This window comes from Durio zibethinus, chromosome 11 (genome assembly GCF_047325235.1).
Source record: "Durio zibethinus cultivar Kanyao isolate XHJ-2024 chromosome 11, ASM4732523v1, whole genome shotgun sequence".
NCBI lineage: Eukaryota > Viridiplantae > Streptophyta > Magnoliopsida > Malvales > Malvaceae > Durio > Durio zibethinus.
The window spans coordinates 24,541,450-24,562,860 of NC_143172.1; the positions used below are offsets into that span (position 1 = coordinate 24,541,450).

The 21,411-nt window shown below is 34.4% G+C and overlaps 1 protein-coding gene across 4 annotated transcripts; it reads right to left on the reverse strand.

The window, feature by feature from the left end:
• Positions 1–344: 344 nt before the first annotated feature.
• On the reverse strand, positions 345–15,140 carry LOC111289889 (formin-like protein 20). Of its 4 annotated transcripts, none has more exons than XR_016346552.1 (17): positions 14,538–15,140; positions 13,179–13,882; positions 12,877–13,098; positions 10,560–12,796; positions 10,263–10,392; positions 9,496–9,567; positions 9,017–9,115; positions 8,838–8,879; positions 5,534–5,622; positions 5,353–5,403; positions 5,190–5,271; positions 4,193–4,287; positions 3,943–4,014; positions 3,748–3,864; positions 3,098–3,166; positions 2,925–2,991; positions 345–1,463 (listed from the first exon to the last, which is right to left on the reverse strand). XR_016346552.1 is itself a non-coding variant. In XM_022881244.2 (17 exons), exons 1-17 carry the CDS (start codon positions 14,608–14,610, stop codon positions 1,312–1,314), a joined length of 4,365 nt encoding a protein of 1,454 aa, XP_022736979.2. In that variant the 5' UTR covers positions 14,611–15,140; the 3' UTR covers positions 345–1,311. The 4 variants fall into 4 exon arrangements, 2 of the variants coding, with proteins under 2 accessions (XP_022736979.2, XP_089624505.1); XM_022881244.2 differs by having other exon boundaries at positions 5,542–5,622; XR_016346551.1 differs by lacking the exons at positions 345–1,463; positions 2,925–2,991 and having other exon boundaries at positions 3,135–3,166; positions 3,748–3,887; positions 5,542–5,622.
• Positions 15,141–21,411: the final 6,271 nt, after the last annotated feature.

Consider the following 21,411-nt stretch of genomic DNA (forward strand, 5'->3'; position numbering starts at 1 on the left):
CAAAAAATATGACAGGAGAGATGAGAGCAGCAGATATGAGATAACTTTTTTATTCAATGTTGTTGGAATATGGCATATTAAGGCAAGTGGATTTAACCAACTCTTGCTGACTTTGTACAAAATTGAATCGTTTACCATGGTTGAGGACACATTGGCATTGGTTTCTATTACATGGTCATTAGAACTTGATCAAGTCAATCACTCCCTGAGGTTGACAAGAAAACTAATAACATTGAAATGTTCTCCATTGACCATGTGAATCATCTACGAATGGAATCTTCTGAATCAGGATAAAGACAACGAATTGTAAAGATTTCCATTTGAATGGTTAAAAGAGGAGAGAGGGAACAGTTAATTTCATGAATTACTTCTTGAGGTATCAAAATGGAAGATAGCAAAACAGTTTACAAATCGGCAGCTATATTCTGGTGCTATATTACAATTACACTAAGAAAGCCCCTCTTCTAATTTTGTCTTTTCTAAAACCTAACAACCTATCCAATCTCTTCTATGGTGGGCTACTGTCAAAAATCCCAATTTTTTCAGGAATGGAAACAAAAAGAAAAAGATTATGTTACAAGATAAAGAATTGAATTCTACCGTAAGTGGATGGTTAGAGCTTTGTACACTACACTTTTTCATGGTACATTGCGACTTTTTGGCTTTACAATCCCACAGGCATCCGCTCAGGTGCTGAAAAACACATGCCAAAGGAATGGCAGAAGCTGAGAAGAAATCGCCTATCATTGCGAAGTGCTGGCCCATCACTACAAATTCCCCCTGAGAATAATGCTACAAGGACCATAGCAGTGACCTTGATAACTTGCATTCAGAGAATGGCGGAAGCTGAAAAGAAATCGCCTATCATTGCGAAGTGCTGGCCCATGACTACAAATTCCTTCTGAGAATAATGCTACAAGGGCCATAGCAGTGACCTTGATAACTTGCATTCAGAACCTCTGCTACTTGGTTGTGATCATAACCACTCTGCTTAGAAGCTTGGTCCATCAGATTTCTACGCCATAAAACTCACTCATCATTCACAGTAATGGGATCGAACATCTTCCCATAAAAAATGTCTCCTGAAGCCCTATGCATGGTTCATGGCCTGGAAGCCTCCAGGACAAGGCCCTCTCACCTCATTTACAACATCTCTGGAGGCTTAAAATTGAACCAATACCAGAGAATATGAGGCATCTCAACATTACTCAAAGCAGCATTTCCTGTGTCATTCAGTCAAACTCTTTAGCACAGACGCCTGCTGCTTGCAGAAGCATATTACCTTATAGGTAGAGAGAAACTGATCCTCAACTATTTTGCACCCTTCCTTGTAAGGTTAATTCCCTTAGCATTGTCCATTTCAGCCTCCTTATCAGCTTTCTTTTTCTCCAATTCAGCCTGCTTTTTATTCTCTTCATGTGCTTTTCGAAACAACCTCACAAAATTTAAGAGTGTTGCAGTAACTGCATTGATCAATACACCGTCAGACACGACTAATTCAACTTCAAATCACCATATAAAACCAGTTTACTATGATGAAACATGTTGAACTAGAACATAGACTCTAATACATGAATATTAAAAAAAAAAAAATCTTAAAGCATGACAACTAGGTTATTTTTGGCTGTTGCTTTTACTATTCACTATCAGCTCATGATTTTGTTTCAACATAAAACCATTATGTCTAAATTGGTGGTATTTTTAAGCCATTTACTCATTATTAACCAAATATACATTTACTTTTTACCATCTGCTTTTGCTTTATAGAAAAAGTTGAGAAAGTAACAGAGACCAATTGAATAGAACCTTACAAGATCGAAATACCTTGAGGACTGTTTTATTTTGGAAAATGTTTTTCCGTTTTACAACTACACTTTTATATATATATGATCAACGAAATAAGAAATATAAAAGTTTGGAAACACTTGTTTTATTTGGGTTGACTTGTAAAATGGCCTCTGTCCTATTCATCTTCTGTCATGCCATGTGTCATAAATGTTCAATTATTGCCATGTCAGCTATTATCACATCAGCAAAAAAATTTTAAAAATAAAAAAATAAAATATATTTTTTAAAAAAATAAAAAATTCAAAAAAAAAAAAAAGATGATGTAGAAATAGTGATCAATGACTAGACATTTATGCCACATGTTATGATTTTATTGGATATTAATGCCATGTAAGCAACTTAATTAACAATGTTAATCTGCAGTACCAAAGTGTTCGATGAAATAAAAGTTTAGGTACCAAAGTGAGAATTTTATTTCTTTAGATACCAAACTAACAAAATGTGTATAGTATAAGAGTCATTTTTATATTTAATCCATTCTAATTTTCCAAAATAACTAGACAACTATTTTAAATTGTCTTTTAACCATTTACTAAGTTTGGAAACCCTTTTCTCCAAAATTTCAAATTTGGTTATTTACCTTGTTTTATTGATCATAGTTAGAGTCAAAGTGGAGATGTAAAATGGAAAATATTTCCCAAAACTAAAAGGGACCTTACTTCCTTACATCTTTTCCTTGCCTCAATTATCCAGTCTTCACATTTCTCCATAATTTAACAAGTATTTGAATTTCCTAAGAATGACAAACACACCAAAATCACCTTTTATCCTTCTCTAGATAAAATGCTCATCCTCATATCTACTTTTTTACTTCTTCTGGTAGATTTTCCTTCTCTTTTGGACCTAACAAGACAACTTCCCGAAACATTTTGCCCATATGATGACTGATATTACTCTTTACCATTTGATGGGGGAAAAGGATAAGGAAAAAGGGGGTTGAATGGGGGGTGGAGTGTTGGACAAAAAGGAAAGAAAGATGGGTGAATAAAATGCATTTTTCTACCATTCTCATTACGCACATTGTAGATAACTACTCAGGCATAATAGGTATGGAAGGTATTACATCCAGAATCTACCTTGCTCAAAGGGGCATCGGGCAGGATCCTCACCAAAGTAGAGTGCAAGTGCATCTGCATTTCTACCCTGTCAATCAAAAAGGTAAAAAAATCAATAATAGAAGACATAACCAAAAGAGTTTGGACAAAATGAGATACCGTATGAAGAAGAATGTCAACAGTTGGTGAATTACCACCACAGAATATAGATTTGTTACGGATGCCACCTCCGTTTCAGCAACAGAAACGAATCCCTTTAGTGTCTAAATTAAAATTAAAAAAAAAAAAACGTTAGAACAATGAAAGTATTCCCTTGACAAAAAAAAAAAAAAAGGGATAGTGTTTTATGTAGGTAACAAAACCACAGCAAATGCTCACTCCATTGCATCAGAAAATGATATAGAAACTGATGGTGTTTCAATTGGAAAGGACTACCATCTAAGATCAGAGAACATTATATAAAGAAACTTTAAAATTGGAAAGTATTATTGAAACCATCTTTTTGTTAATGTTCCACTATTTTAGCAATAATCACTTCTTTTTGTTAATGTTCCACTATATTAGCAATAATCACTTGTGCGTCAAAGCTAATGTCTTGGTCTAACCCCAACTTTTAGGCGTATGTCATGTTTACATAACATTTCTCTTATTCTATTTTATAAAATAATTATTGTGCAAAGGGTGAAAAAAAAAAAAAAAGCTAGCGGTCAATCAGACTTCATTGACAGTCAATATGGAATGTGACTGAATAAAATAGTCAACATGTGGTAAAATACAGTGTAGAAAATGCAACAACTTTGTACGTGTATGTTGAAGAACAGAAAGCAATGAAACAACTATGTACCTTCCGGAATACTTCGGACACGGGACCATCATTTTCAGAGGCAGCCAGCTCCTGCTTAACCTTTTCTAATCCCTTAATTATAGCTTGCATTTCTTCTGCTAAAGATTTTAATTGTATCTGCAAGGACATAAGGCTTCAAACTAAACATAGTGTTACCAAACTACAAACCTCATACACTAAAAGACTGATGGAAACCTTGGTTGCAGCCTCAAGACTAACAAATTCCAGGTGAAAATCTAAAAGTGCTGGTGTCTTGGCAGCTAGGACCTGAGACACAATAAAACACAGTTGAGACTCAATTCATATTGACAGTTGCTGTTTGAATCATAAACAAGTGTCCAGTAGCAATGTAACATATAAACTGGGTGAAAACATAATTCAGGCAAATCTTACAAGAAACAGAATGACCTTAACAACATCACAGAGGAAAAGAAAGTAACCAAACCTTGCAAAGATAATGCATTAGCGTCATCTTGCTGTTAGAAGCGCGAGTATCTGTGAGCTTTAGAAGACTGTCCAACTTAAACCCAACAGCAGAACCTGTATGATCGGAAAGATTTGAAACTTCATATTAAAGGAACATGCAGCAGTTGAAAATTTTTCACCAACTCAAATCTGAAAAGTTGATCAGCATTAAATGCATAAAGAACTGACACCAAACATGGAACTAGTAGTTTTGTCCAAAAAACCAACTGGAACTGTAGCATAACAAAGGATAAAGAATTTGATTGATGCCAGCATCATGTAAACGTTCAAAATAAAAGATAAAAATGTGGAAATTGGACATTAAAGGACATAAATGCATACCCACTTAAACCTCTAGCTATTGACAAGATTGCGTTGACAATTTGCACCAGCGAAGCAATCTTCCTTTGATTTAGAATAAAAGCAGGTGCTTTTAAGGAATTACATTGGTCAAGCACTATCAAAAGAACACTATACTAGACATCTATGGAATTAGAACCCAGATAAACACCAAGACTCTGAGATACCCAGCTACTTCTAAAGTTAAAAGACAAACAAGGAACAAATATGCAAAATTCAGAAAAACATGCTTCACCTTTCTTCTGATATCCAAATAACATTTGACATTTCTTCTATCGTAAGCCTTGATAGCACATGAGGTCATAAAGTAAGCCTTAATAGCAACTATCAGACGCGATAAGCATACCTTCAAGACCACATATTATGCCCTAGGACTACACAGACTAACAAGATTTCCAGTTTAAGATGCAGGAATACTGCTCAGAATACTGTAATTTAACCTCACATGCAACAGTGCAGGTAAACATAAAAGCAGGTAATATTCACATGCATGAGTCTAGACAAACATCAATTACACATGGTTTAGCTAGTAAATCTCTTCTCAACATAATCTTTTATAAGCTGCAGTTCTAGCATCAAAGACTGACACCAAAAGGAAAATTGAATATGTCACTTACCCCTTGCAGTTCCTTGGTTCAATGTATTTCCCAGATAGAGAATTTTCTTCATTATGTCCTTCAGTTTAAGGGAATTTCGAACCTAGATAACCAATACAAAAGTAGTAAGACAATGAATGAATAAAACTGCAGTCAAGTCCACTCAGCAACATTAATGATATACCTCATCACATGCAGAATTTACAGTGTTTAAGCTCCTTTTAAATTCAGAAATCTGCAGGTGGTAAAAAGTGTAAGACCACAGGTCAAAAGGGATTCAATAAAACAAAAGGGAGAAAGCAAATAAGAGATTAAGTATTAAACAGTATTATAAATTTCTCAAATCAGATTAACTAAGGAGATACCGCCAAACCTGAGAGCCGAACTGAATCTTGAAAGAAAACACTCTTAATTTTGACTCTACCCGTGGCACTTTCATCAGTTCCAAAAAGTACTGAACATGAAAAATCAAAAGCCAGTTAGGGTTTAGAAGTTTTTGGAAACATGGATCAAATGAAAGATGCAACTGGAGAAGCATCCAGGAACTAATTACTTTAGCTAGAGTTTCTTCATTAAAGAAAAAACCAGAATGACATTTATCTTGCATTTGATACAATGCTATATAATAAAATCTCTAGCGCTTTATTTATCTCAATGTTAGATCAACCAAAATCTAGTAATATAAAATAGTAAAACTTTATCTGGCCTTTCTTTCCTTTTTTTTTTTCCTTTCTTTTGAATAAGCAAAGGACCCATATCACTAAAAAGAACCAAGGAAGTCCCAACAGAAGTAAAAAGCTAATTTTAACAGAACAACATAATATAAAATCAATAGCCACTTGCACTTCCATTCACTGCTGCCTATTTAATAAAAATCAGGAGTATAAAAGCCCAGGAGCTTTGTTAAGGGTAATTCTTTCCTGAAACATCCTTCTATTTCTCTTCCTCCACAAAAACCACAAAATCAAGAGGGATGAAAACCCATCAGTCCCTTCCAAGACCACACTCCTTTCCAAAGGCAAATATGTACTTTTCCAATATCTATTTCAGTCAGAGAAATAGCTTATGAACTCTAAGAATAAGAATTAGAAAAAAAAAAAAAAGAATGAAATGAAAATTTTACAGAACATGATCAATAATAAATACATAACTAATGCTCCCTCTGTTTGAAAATAATGATCCGCATCACCAAACTTTCAGGCAACAATCTTAACAGAATTCGCGCTCATGAAAAATCCTTTACTTTCTCAATGAAGCCATTAATGATGATATCATTACAAAATGTAATTTATAGACACACAGACAGAGACTGAGGAAAAGGAAAAAGGAATTAGAGACTAAAGTACTCTTCAACATTGACTATAGTAAAAAACACAAGACATCAACTCTGCAGGCCTATCAGGACAAAGCTACCTTTCTTCTCAAATCCAACAGCTTCTACTGCTAGATCAACTAAGCTGCTGCTAAAATATTGAGATTCTCGCACATTGTTTCTGTTATTGCTTGTGCATCTTCCTTGATTAGGCATTTTATTTACTAGCATTACAGATTCATATTTTAATTCATAACTACACAAATTTCTGCATTTTATTTACTAGCATTACAGATTCATCAAGATTCATATTTTAATTCATAACTACACAAATTTATCTGGCATTACTATCTTCATTAAGGAGTTATCAGGCATCGATTGTTCCAACAATAATCATAAAATAATAGTGGCTACGACAAGTATGAACTTCATCTTGGTTTACATGTCCTTATCAAAAATGCAAAAAGATAAAAGCAAATCAATGCTTAAGCACCAAGTACCATCTTTAACCTATAATTTGAAAAGAACTTGTCATGGCTAAAATGTTTCATTAAGCATAATGTCAAAGGGTCTTACATAGCATAATTTGTGAAGTTAAGAACACATATTTTTGGATTATTGAAAATAAACACTTAATTCTATACATCTAGAAATAGAAAATGTGATACTTAAACAAGGATAACTGAAGTAATATATAATATAAATGCATACATAAGTACAAGAAATTATAGTCTCCTTTTAGCACAAAAAAAGGGAGGAAAAATTAAAAGAACTTGAATAACTCACTTTGAATAGGTCAGGATATTGTATTTCATTATCATTCGAAAGCATCTCAATTTTAAAAGAAAAATCTTAAACTGGATGCCATAAGAACATTTTTATATGAGTGATGGGGGGATTTAAACCCAGCTCTTCAAGCAGGGTGATGCCCTCCTATTATATTCGATGTGGGATTCAGGACTCCTTAGGTCCGTGACATTCTCCCCCACCCAACCTCGTGACGCCCTCGTCACGGAGGCTGGCCACCCTGCCTACCTCCCTCGAGGCGCTTGGTGTAGATCGAACGGTTTAGGACTGGCTCTGATACCACTTGTCACGAGTTGAAACTTAAACTCCGACCCGTGCGGCTCCAGGACCCGGGCTCTCCTATTATGTCGATGTGGGATTCAAGACTCCTCTTTAGGTCCGTAACATTCTCCCCCACCCAACCTCGTGACGCCGTCGTCACGAAGGCTGGCCACCCTGCCTACCTCTCTCGAGGCGCTTGGAGTAGATCGAACGGTTTAGGGCTGGCTCTGATACCACTTGTCACGGGTCGAAACTTAAGCTCCGACCTGTGCGGCTCCAGGACCTGGGCCCTCCTATCATGTTCGACGTGAGATTCAAGACTCCTCCTTAGGTCCGTGACATTTTCCTCTACCCAACCTCATGACGCCCTCGTCACAGAGGCTGGCCACCCTGCCTACCTCCCTCGAAGCGCTTGGCGTAGATCGAACAGTTTAAGTCTAGCTCTGATACCACTTGTCATAGGTCGAAACTTAAGCTCCGACTCGTGTGGCTCCAGGACTCGGGCATCCACTCACCCGACGTCTCAGATCATCCTAACCACCACGGTTCACACCCTTGTGAGGTATTGTCCGTTCTAGCCCCTTTGGCCTCACGGTTTTGTCTTACAAAAGGCGCCTCATAAGGAAAAGATGGTGTGAACCCTTTTATACCCCAGTGACCCTCCTATTATGTTCGATGTGAGATTCAAGACTCCTTAGGTTCGTGACATTCTCCCCCACCCAACCTCATGACAAGTGGTATCAGAACCAGCCCTAAACCATTCGATCTACACCAAGTGCCTTGAGGGAGGTAGGCAGGGTGGCCAGCCTCCATGACGAGGGCGTCACGAGGTTGCAGGAGTCTTGAATCCCACATTGAACATAATAGGAAGATCACTGGGGTATAAAAAGGTTCACACCATCTCTTCCTTGTGAGACGCCTTCTGTAAAACAAAACCGTGAGGCCAAGGGGGCCAGAGCGGACAATACCTCACAAGGGTATGAACCATGACTGTTAGGCTGTCTGGGACGCCGGATGAGTGGACGCTCGGGTCCTGGAGCCGCACAGGTCGAAGCTTAAGTTTCAACCCGTGACACATGCACCAACTATTGAGCCCAATGCTTGGGTGCAAAGATATTAGATTGTCAGAAATTAGAAGAACATGAAGACAAAGACAAATCAATTTTCAGAAAAGTGCATCTGTGACAGGTCAATGGAAATGCAATCATCTATCAATCTACCAATGTAAAAAACTGAAGTCCAACAATTTGACAAAGTTAGCAGATATGGTTAGAGAAAAATTTACAGACCTGTTCACACTTCCCTAGAGTCTCCTTGTCACCAGTGTAGCCCTAAAAATCACAAGGAGGGCAAATCACAACCAAAGAAGACAAACTTGTAATGGTAAATGGATTCCTACACTATGTAAAAATCAGTTCTGAATAGCTTAAAATCCGATACCAAATCTAGATATATGCTAAAGCTTTACCTTGAGAAGTTCCATTTCCTCTTTTGTTGGACAAAATTTTATGAGATTTTCCACTTGATCAACATCCAATACCGTATCATCCATTGCTAGCACTGCAGCCTGAGAAAATACATGAAGCTATAATGGTTAGTAAACAAATAAAACTGACAACCTTCAGATAAAAACTTATGAGAAAAAGGAAAACAAAAGAAGTGAGAGGGGATCAAATAATATCTCATTTTCCCCTATGAGTCCATTAATTCAGTCAGATATAGTTGAGAATCCTAAGAATTTGCATTAAACCAAAATAGAATCTGCTGAAGTACAACCACTAGCAAAGCAACACAAAACAAATAACCTTGTCGTCCTGTTCATACATATTATGGGGGAAAACTGCCATATTCAAAGTTCAAATCTATATAAATGGGAATACCATACCACTTCCTCTAGTTGTGTAAAAAACACTAATAAATCCAAGAACATGACCATGTGCAGCTTACCATCATATCAGAAAGTGGCATCTTAACTTTAGTGAGCATAATTTCAGTGTTGTTGGCCCTCCTCAAGTCAATCTACATTGCAAGAAACAAAATTTGTTAGCGATGACTTTGGAGATGGGGGAGGGGAAATAACCACCGTTATGATGGTCTTATAAAGTTCCAGATAAGTAATAAATGCATAAATTATTTAATACATTTCCACAAAGGCATCTCTTACGTCAATATCATGTTCCAAAAATTCAAAACAGCCAAACGTGAGAACAACAGGGCTATAAATAATAAAGAATGTAAATGGTCCGAAAAGGACACCCTAGCAGTTAGAACTTGAGAATTATCTTAAAGGTCTTGAGTTTGAATCTTGCGATGGGTGGGATGGGATGAATGGGATGGGAGAGGGCTACCACTCATTGTATAGCTCAAAATACTTAAAATGGATGGTATAAAGAATAAAAACTTCATTAATAGCTTGAGGTTGCAGCTTTTTTGGAAAATTTCCAAGAAACAAAAAGAAAAGCATACATCATTAATTTTTTTTGAAAATAATATATCATTAATTCAAACCACAAGACAAAGATTAAAATTCCTTTTTCCCATGACAAAGTAGAATCCAAACTATATGCTTAAAATTACAAATTCTTCAATTTCTAAGAGTGCAGACCTTGTACCCATTCAAGCCCTATAAGGTAGTTTAAGTAACAGTACCACAATCACCCATAAAAAAAAATAAAAGTATAGGGTTAGTTCAGAAAAATGAAATTCCAGATTACCAGGTGGACTTTTTCCGTTTTTGATCCAACTGACTTCCGTTGCCCTCCAGATTTACCCCCTGAATCAGCAGGTTTAGGAACAACTGCAGAGAAAAGAGTCTCAAGCTCTGACACATCAAATTCTGGCGCACTAGGAGAAAGAAGGCAATGTCAGTGAATACAAAAGAGAAGTTAATAAAAGTAAAAGAGTAATGCAAAAATATGATCCCATGGAATTTTATTATAAATATTTAGTCAGAAATTTATCACTTATGGAAGTGTACTGCAGAAAAACTAAATCAATAAAAGATAAAATACATTTGAGGCTCTCCATGTCTTTGTAATTCTTCCCATAAGCTTCCTTGTATTGCCCTTGTGACCTTGCTCCAGTGCAAAGGCTTTAAGGAAGATCTCCGAGGTGCTGTAGCAGCGGCTGAACGTGATAGCCCACGCTCTCTTCCTCGCACATCAGCTGCTCTGGCACCCAACAGTGGAGGTGGAGGAGGTGCACCGCCAGGAGCTCCAGGTGGAGCTGGAGGGCCAGGAGCTCGACCTCCAGGAGGTGGCGGTGGAGGTGGTGCTCCACCTAGAGATGGAGGAGCTCCACACATAGGAGGTGGAGGTGGTGGGGGTGGTGCTCCATGTGGGGGAGGAGGTGGTGCTGGTGCTCCACGAGCAGGTGGAGGTGGTGGGGGTGGTGCTCCATTTGGAGGAGGAAGAGGTGGCACTCCATGTGGGGGAGGAGGTGGAGGTGGCACTCCATGCAATGGAGGAGGGGGTGGAGTAGGGGCTCCAAATTTTGAAGGAGGTAAGGCACCAGGCATCAATGGGGGTGGTGTTGGTGGGGCACCAGACATAGGTGGGGGTGGTGGAGGAGGTGGAGGAGGAGAAGCTCCGTGACCAGGAGGCAGTGGTGGTGGAGGGGGAGGTGGAGGTAGAGAAGGAGATGGAGCTCCACGCAATGGAGGGGGTGGGGGTGGGGGTGGGGGTGGCGGAGGGGCTGATGGCACTCCACGCATGAACAATGGAGCCATACCACCTTGAATTGGTGGGAGGGGAGGGGGAGGAGGAATATTACCAAGTTTTGATGTACCTACTGATCTGAATGGAGAAGGGGGTGGAGTAGGTGTTGGTGGCGGTGGTGCAGAATGTAGTACGGTAGGGGCAACTGAAGAACAACCAGACTTCCAAGGTGGTGAAGGTGGTGGAGGAGGCAACACCAGTGCAGCAGTCTGCCTATTAGAAAATGGGGAAGAGGGAGGCGGGGGAGGAGCAGCTGCCGATGTAGTTTCCAAAACCATCACAATATTCTGTACATTTGCTGCTATGTAAGATGGTGGTGGAGGGGGAGGGGGAGGTGGTGATGCAAGAGACATTCTAGAAACAGCATCTCCAGTCACTGGCAGGGGAGGAGGTGGGGGAGGTAGTATAGATGTTGAATTTTCCTGAAAGGATTGTGAAACCAACAAAGAAGATCTAGGTGGAGGTGGGGGAGGAGGAGGAGGAGGAGGAGGTGGTGGGGTAGGTGGAAGAGACACCGGTTGTTGCAGACAGGGTGGTGATGTTGGAATTATTGGAGTGGTAGATATTTCTTTTGGAGAGTCTGAAGGCTTCATAGGGTCAGCCTTCAGACTTTTTTGCTCGGATGAAACATCCTTTGGAATCACAGCTCCAGTAGAGCCCCTTTGATTGGCACCTGAATTTGATTCCTTCAAAGCCACACTACTGGAAAGTATAGGAGGTGCACTATTATATCGTGAAGGAGGATATGATACATGCATCGAATTGGTATAAGAGCCTTTGTTAGGAGGGATCCACCGAGATATGGCATTTGGCTTTGCTTGTCTTGCAGGAGGGCCCTGAGATTCTAGTTGTTTGCTCTTTGGTTTCACCAGAACAGAATCTGAAGCTGGTTTTAGTCCCAGCCCAGCCTGTTTCTTTGGAGAAGGCAGTATCTTCTCAGGTTTAGGTTTGGAAACATCAGTTTTCAACCTTTGCTGCAACATCTTAGATTCTGAATTCTTCAGTTGAATACTGTCTTCTCTATTGCCCTTATCCTCCATCTCTTCCAATTTGCCAACCACATCCTCAGTTACTTCCTTGGTTTCTCCATCGCTCATCACATCGACAGTAAATAACACTGAATCGACCTTAATGTCTCCATCATCAACAGCTATATCTTTCACTACATTAATGTCAGAATCCATCCTCTTAGCTAATTTATAATTTACATCATCCACAGCTATGTCCTTCACTGCATTTATACTAGAATCAACTTTGACATCCTGTTTGTGATTCGCATCATCTGATGCACAATCTTGAAATGTAGGAGGATCCACATCCTCCCTGCAGACGTCTTTCTGCTCTGGCTTGTTGTCATGAACCACTGTACTGTCATCATCCACCTTTCCTTCCAGTGCATCGACTGCATTGCTGAAGATCTCTTCCACCTCAAAAAATTCCTCCGGAGAAGCCATTTCTATCTCCTTCCCATCCTCACTCGACACAACTCTGGTGAGATGAGGGACAACAGCATCAGGGTCCGTAAAAAGTACCTGATACAAATATGAGTATGCATTCAACTCCTACAGCTTCAGAAAAGAAAAACATTCACAGATTAATAATTTTAACCTACCTCTGCTCTAAAGTCCTTAGGAAATTGATCCTTGGCATCCCACATCACATCAATCTCATCACGGTTGAGCATCAAAATATTTGCTCGAACAAATGCTGTGTGAAACATAACTCTGAATATCATCTCTTCACGTACCAAATCTTCATTTAAATGGATGCACTCAAGCACAACATCCCCTTGAATATGGCAATGTATATCTATTTTCACCAATGCACACTCTTCCTGCAGATAAACCTTATTAGAACATCCCAAATTTTGGGCAATTTATCTTTTCAGTTTCAATTGTGTGACTTAGGCATCACCTTTAGGAAGTAAGGAACTTGTTTTTTTATCTTTGGAGTTGAAAACAGAAGCTTAGAACTTCTATTGGCTGGTGTTTTGGGGTCCTGTCCATAAACACGTACAACTGGCCTGAACCCTTCTCCCCCTTCAAAGGGCGGAAGAACTCTAAGAATTAGGCAATCCAAAAATAGAGGTGTATCAGAAGGAGGCCAATCAGAACCCAAATTTCTTCTAGAAATATACTGAAGATATCTCAACTGGGAAGGCTGAGGGTTCAAAGGAGAAAGAAGCCGGAGAAGGTCCCTAGGAGCTTGCTTGTAGACCATTTCGAGAGTCTTCTGCTCACCATTGTACTGTTTCCGATATAACAGAAGACCAGCAAGCATGAAAGCGAGTACGGGCCATCCTCCTCTTTCACAGTGCATCAAAAGCACATTCTGCTGCCCTTCCAATGACAACCAGCTTTCACTCGATCGAAGGAAGTGATGTATCATTTCAAGCGGCAGCAATGGACATCCCTCATATTGCCGTGGGTAATCCATAACAGTCATGTCATACTGAGATAAAATGTCTGAAATTTGGCTCCGCCTCTCCCCTTCTCTAAAATTAAACACCATGAAAGAAGCATCGGGAAAATAGTCTTGTAGCTGAGCCACAATGCCACCCATATAAACCTTGTACTCATCTTCTTCCAATACATCCGCGGAGAAGCAACAGTCAAATACTGCAAAACAACCAAAACGAAATTGAATTAAATAAGCAATACTTATTAACCATAGACCTCCAAAAAGCAAACTATAATATGGTAAGTTCGTTACTTTAAAATTCATTACAAATGCTTACAAAAAGGTAATTATTAACTTTCCTAAAAAGGAGAAAAGCAAATTAAAGTCCTCAACAAAAACATCTATATAAAAAAAACCTTTATGCATTAACAAGAGAGAGATAGCATATCAGTTTCTAAGCTCCAAGTGATTATGTTACAAAGTTCAAAAGCATATCAATTCAATGATTCTACTTTAAGGTAACTATGCCGCCCTATTTCAGCTTATCTCCTCAACAACCATGAAAACAAACAACCAAAAAATCCTCAGAGTTCCTTAATTGCAATAAAATAACCCAAAATAATCAACAAAACCCTAAAAACCACAAAATTAAGCAGTGCATTGTCCACAAAATGAATAGAAAACAAAAAATCGAGCTAAGAATTTCGAAGAGGAATATTTCCAAACAGAATCAAAGAATTCAAAAACTTGTTTCTATTGGCATTTCTCTTGGTAGGGTAGAATGAAGACGATTTCGACATTTTGAACCTAAATTGAACCATAAATTAAGCAGAAGACAAATAAAAAAAAAAAAAAGAGGAAAGAAAATATTACCGTAGACACGTTCGGAGATCTCAAGAAGCCGATCCGGCGGCTTCCGGTAAAAGAAACGTCTGAACAGCGCCATCTGATGGCGCTGTTACTTCCCTGATCGGATCCAAAACCCTTTCTTTCTAGCACCACCAATCAGAGCACATCTCAATTCGATGCCCCTCTCTTTCAACAAAACCACCACAGATCGCCGATTCGGAATCTCAAATTGAATTATAATTAACCCAATTCCGACGTAAAATCAACACAATTTTCCGTCAATGCCCTCTCCAAACTCACCAAATTATTCAAATAAACGAAGCTTTCTTATCAGAGAATCATTAAAAAAATTCAAATCCTTTCCCAAAAGAAAAACGAAACGGTAAATTAGAGAGAAAGATGGAAACAGAGAGGAAAAGAGAAAAAAAGGAAATGTTGGGGGAAAATGACAGAAAGTTTGGTACAGAGAAAAATTAAAAAGAAAAAAGAAAAAAAAAGTAAGAGAGAAGTGACAGTAGATGATGAAGGTGGGGATTATGATGAGAAAAGAAAAGAAAAGAAAAGAAAAGAAAAGAAAATTTTGGGATTACAGAACCGAGAGCTGTAATAAAACTACGATGATTCTCTGAGTTTTGTTTTTCTTTTTCTTTTTTTTAAACCAAATCAGATGAAAAAAAGAAAAAAAAAAAAAAAGACTAGACTGAAAGGGAAATTATAATTTGGACAGTTGGACCCGGTTTTTCCCTTTTTATTCTTTTGTCTTTGTTGTTTATTGCCTACGTGTATGCCACGTAGATTTGATTACTAATACTAATTTTTTCAATTACCGCGTGATTAGGATTAATGGGGTTTAACAAATATAAATTTTTTTTGGATGTTTCAAAAACAATTTTTTTTTTGAAGATTTAAAATTTTTATTTTATTATATTTTAAAATTATTTTTTATTATTTTGTTACTTTTATATTAAAAATCTTAAAATTTAAAATTTATTTTAAACTCGGAAAATTTGACAAATATTTTGTGACAAAATAGTATAAAAATTTTGCACAAAAAGACATGACAGGGAAGAGAAGAGAAGGAAGGATCGTACATGTCTGGACAAAGGCGGTAACGCGTTTCTGAAAGCCGCGAGCAGTAATGGGGATACATAGATTTTTCGTTTTCTTTTCAAACCAATAAAAAAACGTGTAAAATTAGTGAAAAGCGTTAGAAGTTTTTGGATATTTTCATTTTTTTTCTTTTCTTTTAGCAAAACAATTTATTAAAATAGTTTTTCTTTTAGATGGTTAAATTAATAAAAATTAAATATTATTTATAAGATTTAAATTTATTTTTTTATTAATAATTTTTTAATTAGAGATTTACGGTATATAAATCTAATTTTTTTGTTGAAACTTAATGTATAATCTGAAAAATATCTTTTTTTTTTATTTATAAATAATTTTCTCACTTATACCAATATTTTATTTGTTCTTGCCCTTTGCACTATATTTGAAAAAGAAAAATAGGAAAGAAAAAATATATGTTTATTAAGTAAAGAAAGATCATTGATTTATAAAGCCAAAATCATTCTCATTTATTTTTAATATAAAATTCGTGACAAAAAGTTTAATTGAGTGACATGATTAAATGAATATGAATTATTGAATGCTGTTATAAATATCATTTGCTGCTAGTGTGACACTAGAAATTACTATTTCATCATTAAGAAAAAGTAAATAAAGGGTCTTTGTTTTATTCTTGCCCCATTCAATTACATATAACTCTCTTTATTATAATATTAAAATTAATGAATTACAATAAAAAAAATTATAAATTTTAAAATTTATTTTATGAATCTTATATAACATTAAATATGATCGATTAATTATATTATAGTAATGGATATAATGATGGTTTTATTAATTAACTTCATCATTATTATCTTGCCACGGGGCTTTCATGAAGATTCAAATATTTTTCATTAATTAACTTCTTCCACATTTTAGCTAATCTTAGCAGTATGATATTTTTTCTTACGTAATCTTTATAAACAAGGTGTACTATTTCACGTGCATTTGATTTAATAGCTAATGCAATCAAATGCACGTATTTTTCGTTGAATGAATAAATTTGAATTTTTTTAGATTTAAAAATATATATATTTTATAAAAAATATAATGATAAAAAAATAAAAAATTTAACTTACGTGGCATTATATTTAGTAGAAATTTTGGTCTTATGATTGTTTACTTTACCATAGTATTTTTTTAAATTCTTTTTGAATTGTAAAATAACTTTTATCATATATTTTTGCTGAAGATTCTTTAATTATTTTAAATTTTGAAATATGATAATAAATTGATCCTAAAATTAAAAGCATGATGATAAAATTATACTAAGGAAAAGATAGATGATAAGTTTAAATCATTAACATAAGTACAATTATAAATTTACACTTTATTTATAAACCTTGTTAAGTTCAGTTAAAAGTAATCGCAGTCACATGTTTTTTATTTACTTTGATGGCTAAAAATAAATTTACGGCGGTCAAAAATTTATAGTGCTAATTACTATCGAACGGGCTCAATATTTTCACTTTTCTACCCTTGGTTGGAGAAAAAGGGGGGGGGGGGGGGAACTCATCGCGTTATGTGCCCAAAATCCGAATGGTTTGATCGTCCTTTAGCGCATCGAATCACCCAAAAATCCAATTTTGTTGCTTCCCTTTGTTTGTCTCTCTCAAGGTTACTTGCTTTGCTTTCTTTGCTGCCCTGCCTTGATTTTCAATTTTTCATGCCCTTGCCCCCACACTCAACTTCAACTCTAGACATACCATTAAAAATACGATGTAATAATATAATATAAAAAGTAAAATTTATATTTTTATGTTAACACAAATTATAATATATAATTTTTATATAAAATATAATATAAATATATAAATTATTAATATTTTACATAATATAAATATATAAATTAATAAATCTATTTAACTCTCCACTTTATTTTTTTTAATTAAGATTTTTTTAAATAAAAAATAAAATTAATATCGATGAAATTAAAATAATAATTATTATTATTATATTTATAATAAAAATATTTAAATTTTAATAAAAATTTTATTAAAATAAATATTTTATGATATAATAAATCTAATCGTACTAAAAATATGGTGTAATTCAAACCAACCCTAAATAAATTGTTTTTGGGGACGCTTTGTCTGTAATTATTGGCGGTACATCATTGCTAAAAGTTGTACTAGCTTACTGAATTCTCTGCTTGAAACGAATTAGATGAGGACAAGTGTCATACATGGAGTGTAAGGGAATCAAATTTGTTTTCTAAGCCGAGAAGCATTTGAAACTTTTTGCGAAAATGTCGGCCCAAGCATTGTACACAGCAATAAATATTTGCCGTTCATTGTTTGGAAAATAAATTTAGTCAAGCGGATGGACGTAGATAAGTGGATTATATGAAAGTGGGAATGAAAATTTTGAAAGTGTTGGGAGCATCTAATTACTACTTAAATTAACAAAGCTTAAAAGCATATTCCGCGGTCGTTGGAGTTGTCCTTCACATATTCGTTAACGATGCCACTTCTTTTTACCTCTTTCCTAAGCGAGAGTAACCACATTTTAAATTATGTTTTACAAAGTGATACTTATAAGAAAAAAAATTTGCTAATTAATGCTTTTAAATATAGATGATAATGAACCATATCAGATTAGACTCAAATTAATTATTTCAATTAATACATAATAATTTAAATTTTTTAAAATATAATCAATCGAAACTAATTTTTATTAATTCATTTTTTTTGTTTATCAATTTTTGAACATTTTTTTATTATTTTTATATCATTTTTAATATTTTAAAAATATATATAATAAAAAATTAATAAAAAATATAATTCAATTTTATTTAAATATTTTAGATTCTTTTATCACAAATATTATTTTAAGTACATAAATACTCACAATTATGTATGAATATTCCGCAAGTTCTCTTACATGGTCTTTTTGCTTTTTAAGATATATTAGACAGTGCAACTTTATTTTTGTTTTTTTACCTTTGCTGTAAATTGGTTCTTTTACTTTCAAATAATATAATACAATAATAACAATAACAATAAACTATATCTCATATCTCATATTTTTGAAATTAATTTTTAAATAATAAATTATAAATATTAATGTCAATTTAAGGCAAAAAGATAAAAGTTGTTGTTAAAACAAGTAACTAAATTTTTTAAAACAAATCTTATTATACTTGCATTAAATTAAAGGGTATGATTAAGAAGTAAGTTGTTATGAGCACATAGCTTGGCTTGGCTTAAGCCATAAGAGAACAGTATATTATTCATATTCACGTGTACACACGTGTCTTGCAGCAGAGAACAGTATATTATTTTTTTATGTATTATTTATTGTATTATTATATTATATTTAAAATTATCATATCTATTTTAATCTCATAATTAATTTTTTTTTAGTACATAATAAAAATATCATGCCATGTGATTATATGAACCTTCGAGTTGACATAATTAAGAAGTTGTTTAGTGATAATCCCAACAATAATTCCTTCTAATCAAAGCACCGTTACCGTTGAAGGAATCTGGTGCCCTTTCATCTCGTGCTCGGTTGGATAATTTCTTATCAGGATCCACGTGGCTGGTTCTCACCCATCAGTCAACTAGTGAGCATAACAAAGCCAACATGATGGACGGTCGGTTACTGATGCTGGGATTTCATTATTCATAGCCTTAACCAAATCTCAGTTGTCAGTTTCATTTGTTTGGTGAAGTAATTATGTTAACCTAATGACCTTTATTTCAAGTATATCTACCAATTTCATTCTCATTGGCTAATAATTTTTTATCATTATTTCGAGGAACTTGCATAATTTTCGGTTTGCCCAGCCCATGCATAGTTACATATTTTATCAACTATTTTTTATCAAGAATATCCAAATGATTTTCTCATCTGCTTTTTTCAATTAATAAAAAACATGCATTTGGCTTAATGTTATGTAAAAACAAGAGATCAAAGTTCAAATTATATTTTTACAAAAAAAATGAATAATAAATTGATAAAATAAACCCTAAAATTGGTTCAAACATTAGTTTAATCCGATTTTTATCCAAATCTTAACTTTTGTTTTATATCTTTTATTAAATTGGATATGTCAATAATTCTCGATTCAACCAATTTAATCGATCAATTCAATCAAGATTTTCAATCATTGTATTTAAGTGAAACTAATTACATTTCAAAATAATCCTATTTTTAACCAAATCTTAACTTTTGTTTTATTTCTTTTATTGAATCCTAACTTTTCACTATTATTAATTTTTTGTTTTTACTTTTGTAATTTTTTTTATATAACGAGACTGTAATGTGGACATTAAAAAATTATAAGTGTAAATATTTGAATATTAAATTTATTAAATGTTATTTTTTAAAAAATAATTGTATGATCCAACTAAATTAAGATTTAAATTATAATTAATACATAATATTTTGGTGTGACATGGAAGAATTATTCATATTAAAATAACAAATTAAATAAATTTGGCAATGAAGAATATGTTAGGTTTGGTTAAATATTCGATCCATGTAAAAGAAAAAAAAAATTGCTACTATTTTGATATGTGATTATCCTTCATATTTAATGATTTATTGATCAATAATAACATTATGATTTTCTAATTACTAGAGGGTAGAGATATAAACCCTTTTCTCCATTCATGTCCAAAGTGAAAGAAAGTGCTTTTTAAAAGTTCTTTCAATACAGTTTTTCTGTTTCAATTTAAAACAACATATTAAGGCTCAATTCGGAGGCCTTTTTTTTTTTTTTAAATTGCATCATGGAGTGTATTGGATAGATAGCACCTCATAGTGCAATTGAGTCCGCCATCATTCCAATTGGCAATTGGTTCGGAGCAAGAAAGATCCAATGATTCATTGAATTTTAGGGCAATTGGTTGTTTTAATATAGAATTTAAATATAAAAAATTTTCAATTACGAGAGTCCGACAATCTTTTATAATTTCGTTGTCATTGTTACATTTATATTTAAATACATTTTTTGTTATTTATTTTAATTTTACTTATACAATAATTAATCTCATTATTAAAATTATTTTTTATTTCTCTTAAATGTAAAGATTTGCATTCAATTTAAGATATATTATCTGTTTTAAATTGAAAGTCTTATAGTTTTATTTCACAAATCGTGTAACACTTAATTTTCACTATCAAATGATGATCGTTTTAATACCATTTGTGAAAACTATCACTCAACTTAAGAGATTTGTTTATTTTAATTCAAAAATTTTATGATTTTATCTTATAAAAAATATCTCATAAATTTAATTTAAATATGTATATCATATCAGATTAGAGTCGTTACACTAAATCAATCTTATTGTTAAAAATCTAAAATATTTTATATTAATTCCATTTATATTTTTAAAATAGGGTTGTAACAACTACATAACTTATTATACAAAATTTCACAAAAATATTGAAAAAAAAAAAAAAAAAACCTTCCCCACACTTTCCTCTCTGCAAAAGTAAAGATGATAACAACATAAGATAAGAAACCAAAGCGCATCCATTTTCCCCCTTTTTATAAAGACACATTGGCCCATTAGACCCTTTCCCACTCTTATCACTGCACTGATCATGGAGGCCTTTTCCCCACAAACTTTCAAATACCAAAAACACCCTTTTTCCCCCATTTTTCATAACCTCATAAATCAATTCAAATCATCCCATACCTTGCTTTTTCTCATAGTGATTGAAACTGAAGTTTGTGTTATCCCATATGAATTTAACCTTCTCCAAACTATGCTGCAACTTCTTACTGATATGCCAATATTTAAGGAACTTTGTCTTAACAATTTTCATA

Excerpts from the sequence above, each read along its gene's own strand:
- LOC111289889 (XM_022881244.2), bottom strand. The coding sequence starts at position 14,610 with ATGGCGCTGTTCAGACGTTTCTTTTACCGGAAGCCGCCGGATCGGCTT. Across the intron at positions 8,880-9,016 it reads AGGAAATGGAACTTCTCAAG|GGCTACACTGGTGACAAGGA; the intron begins GTAAAGCTTTAG and ends TGTGATTTTTAG. Across the intron at positions 5,404-5,541 it reads AGATTCAGTTCGGCTCTCAG|ATTTCTGAATTTAAAAGGAG; the intron begins GTTTGGCGGTAT and ends TACCACCTGCAG.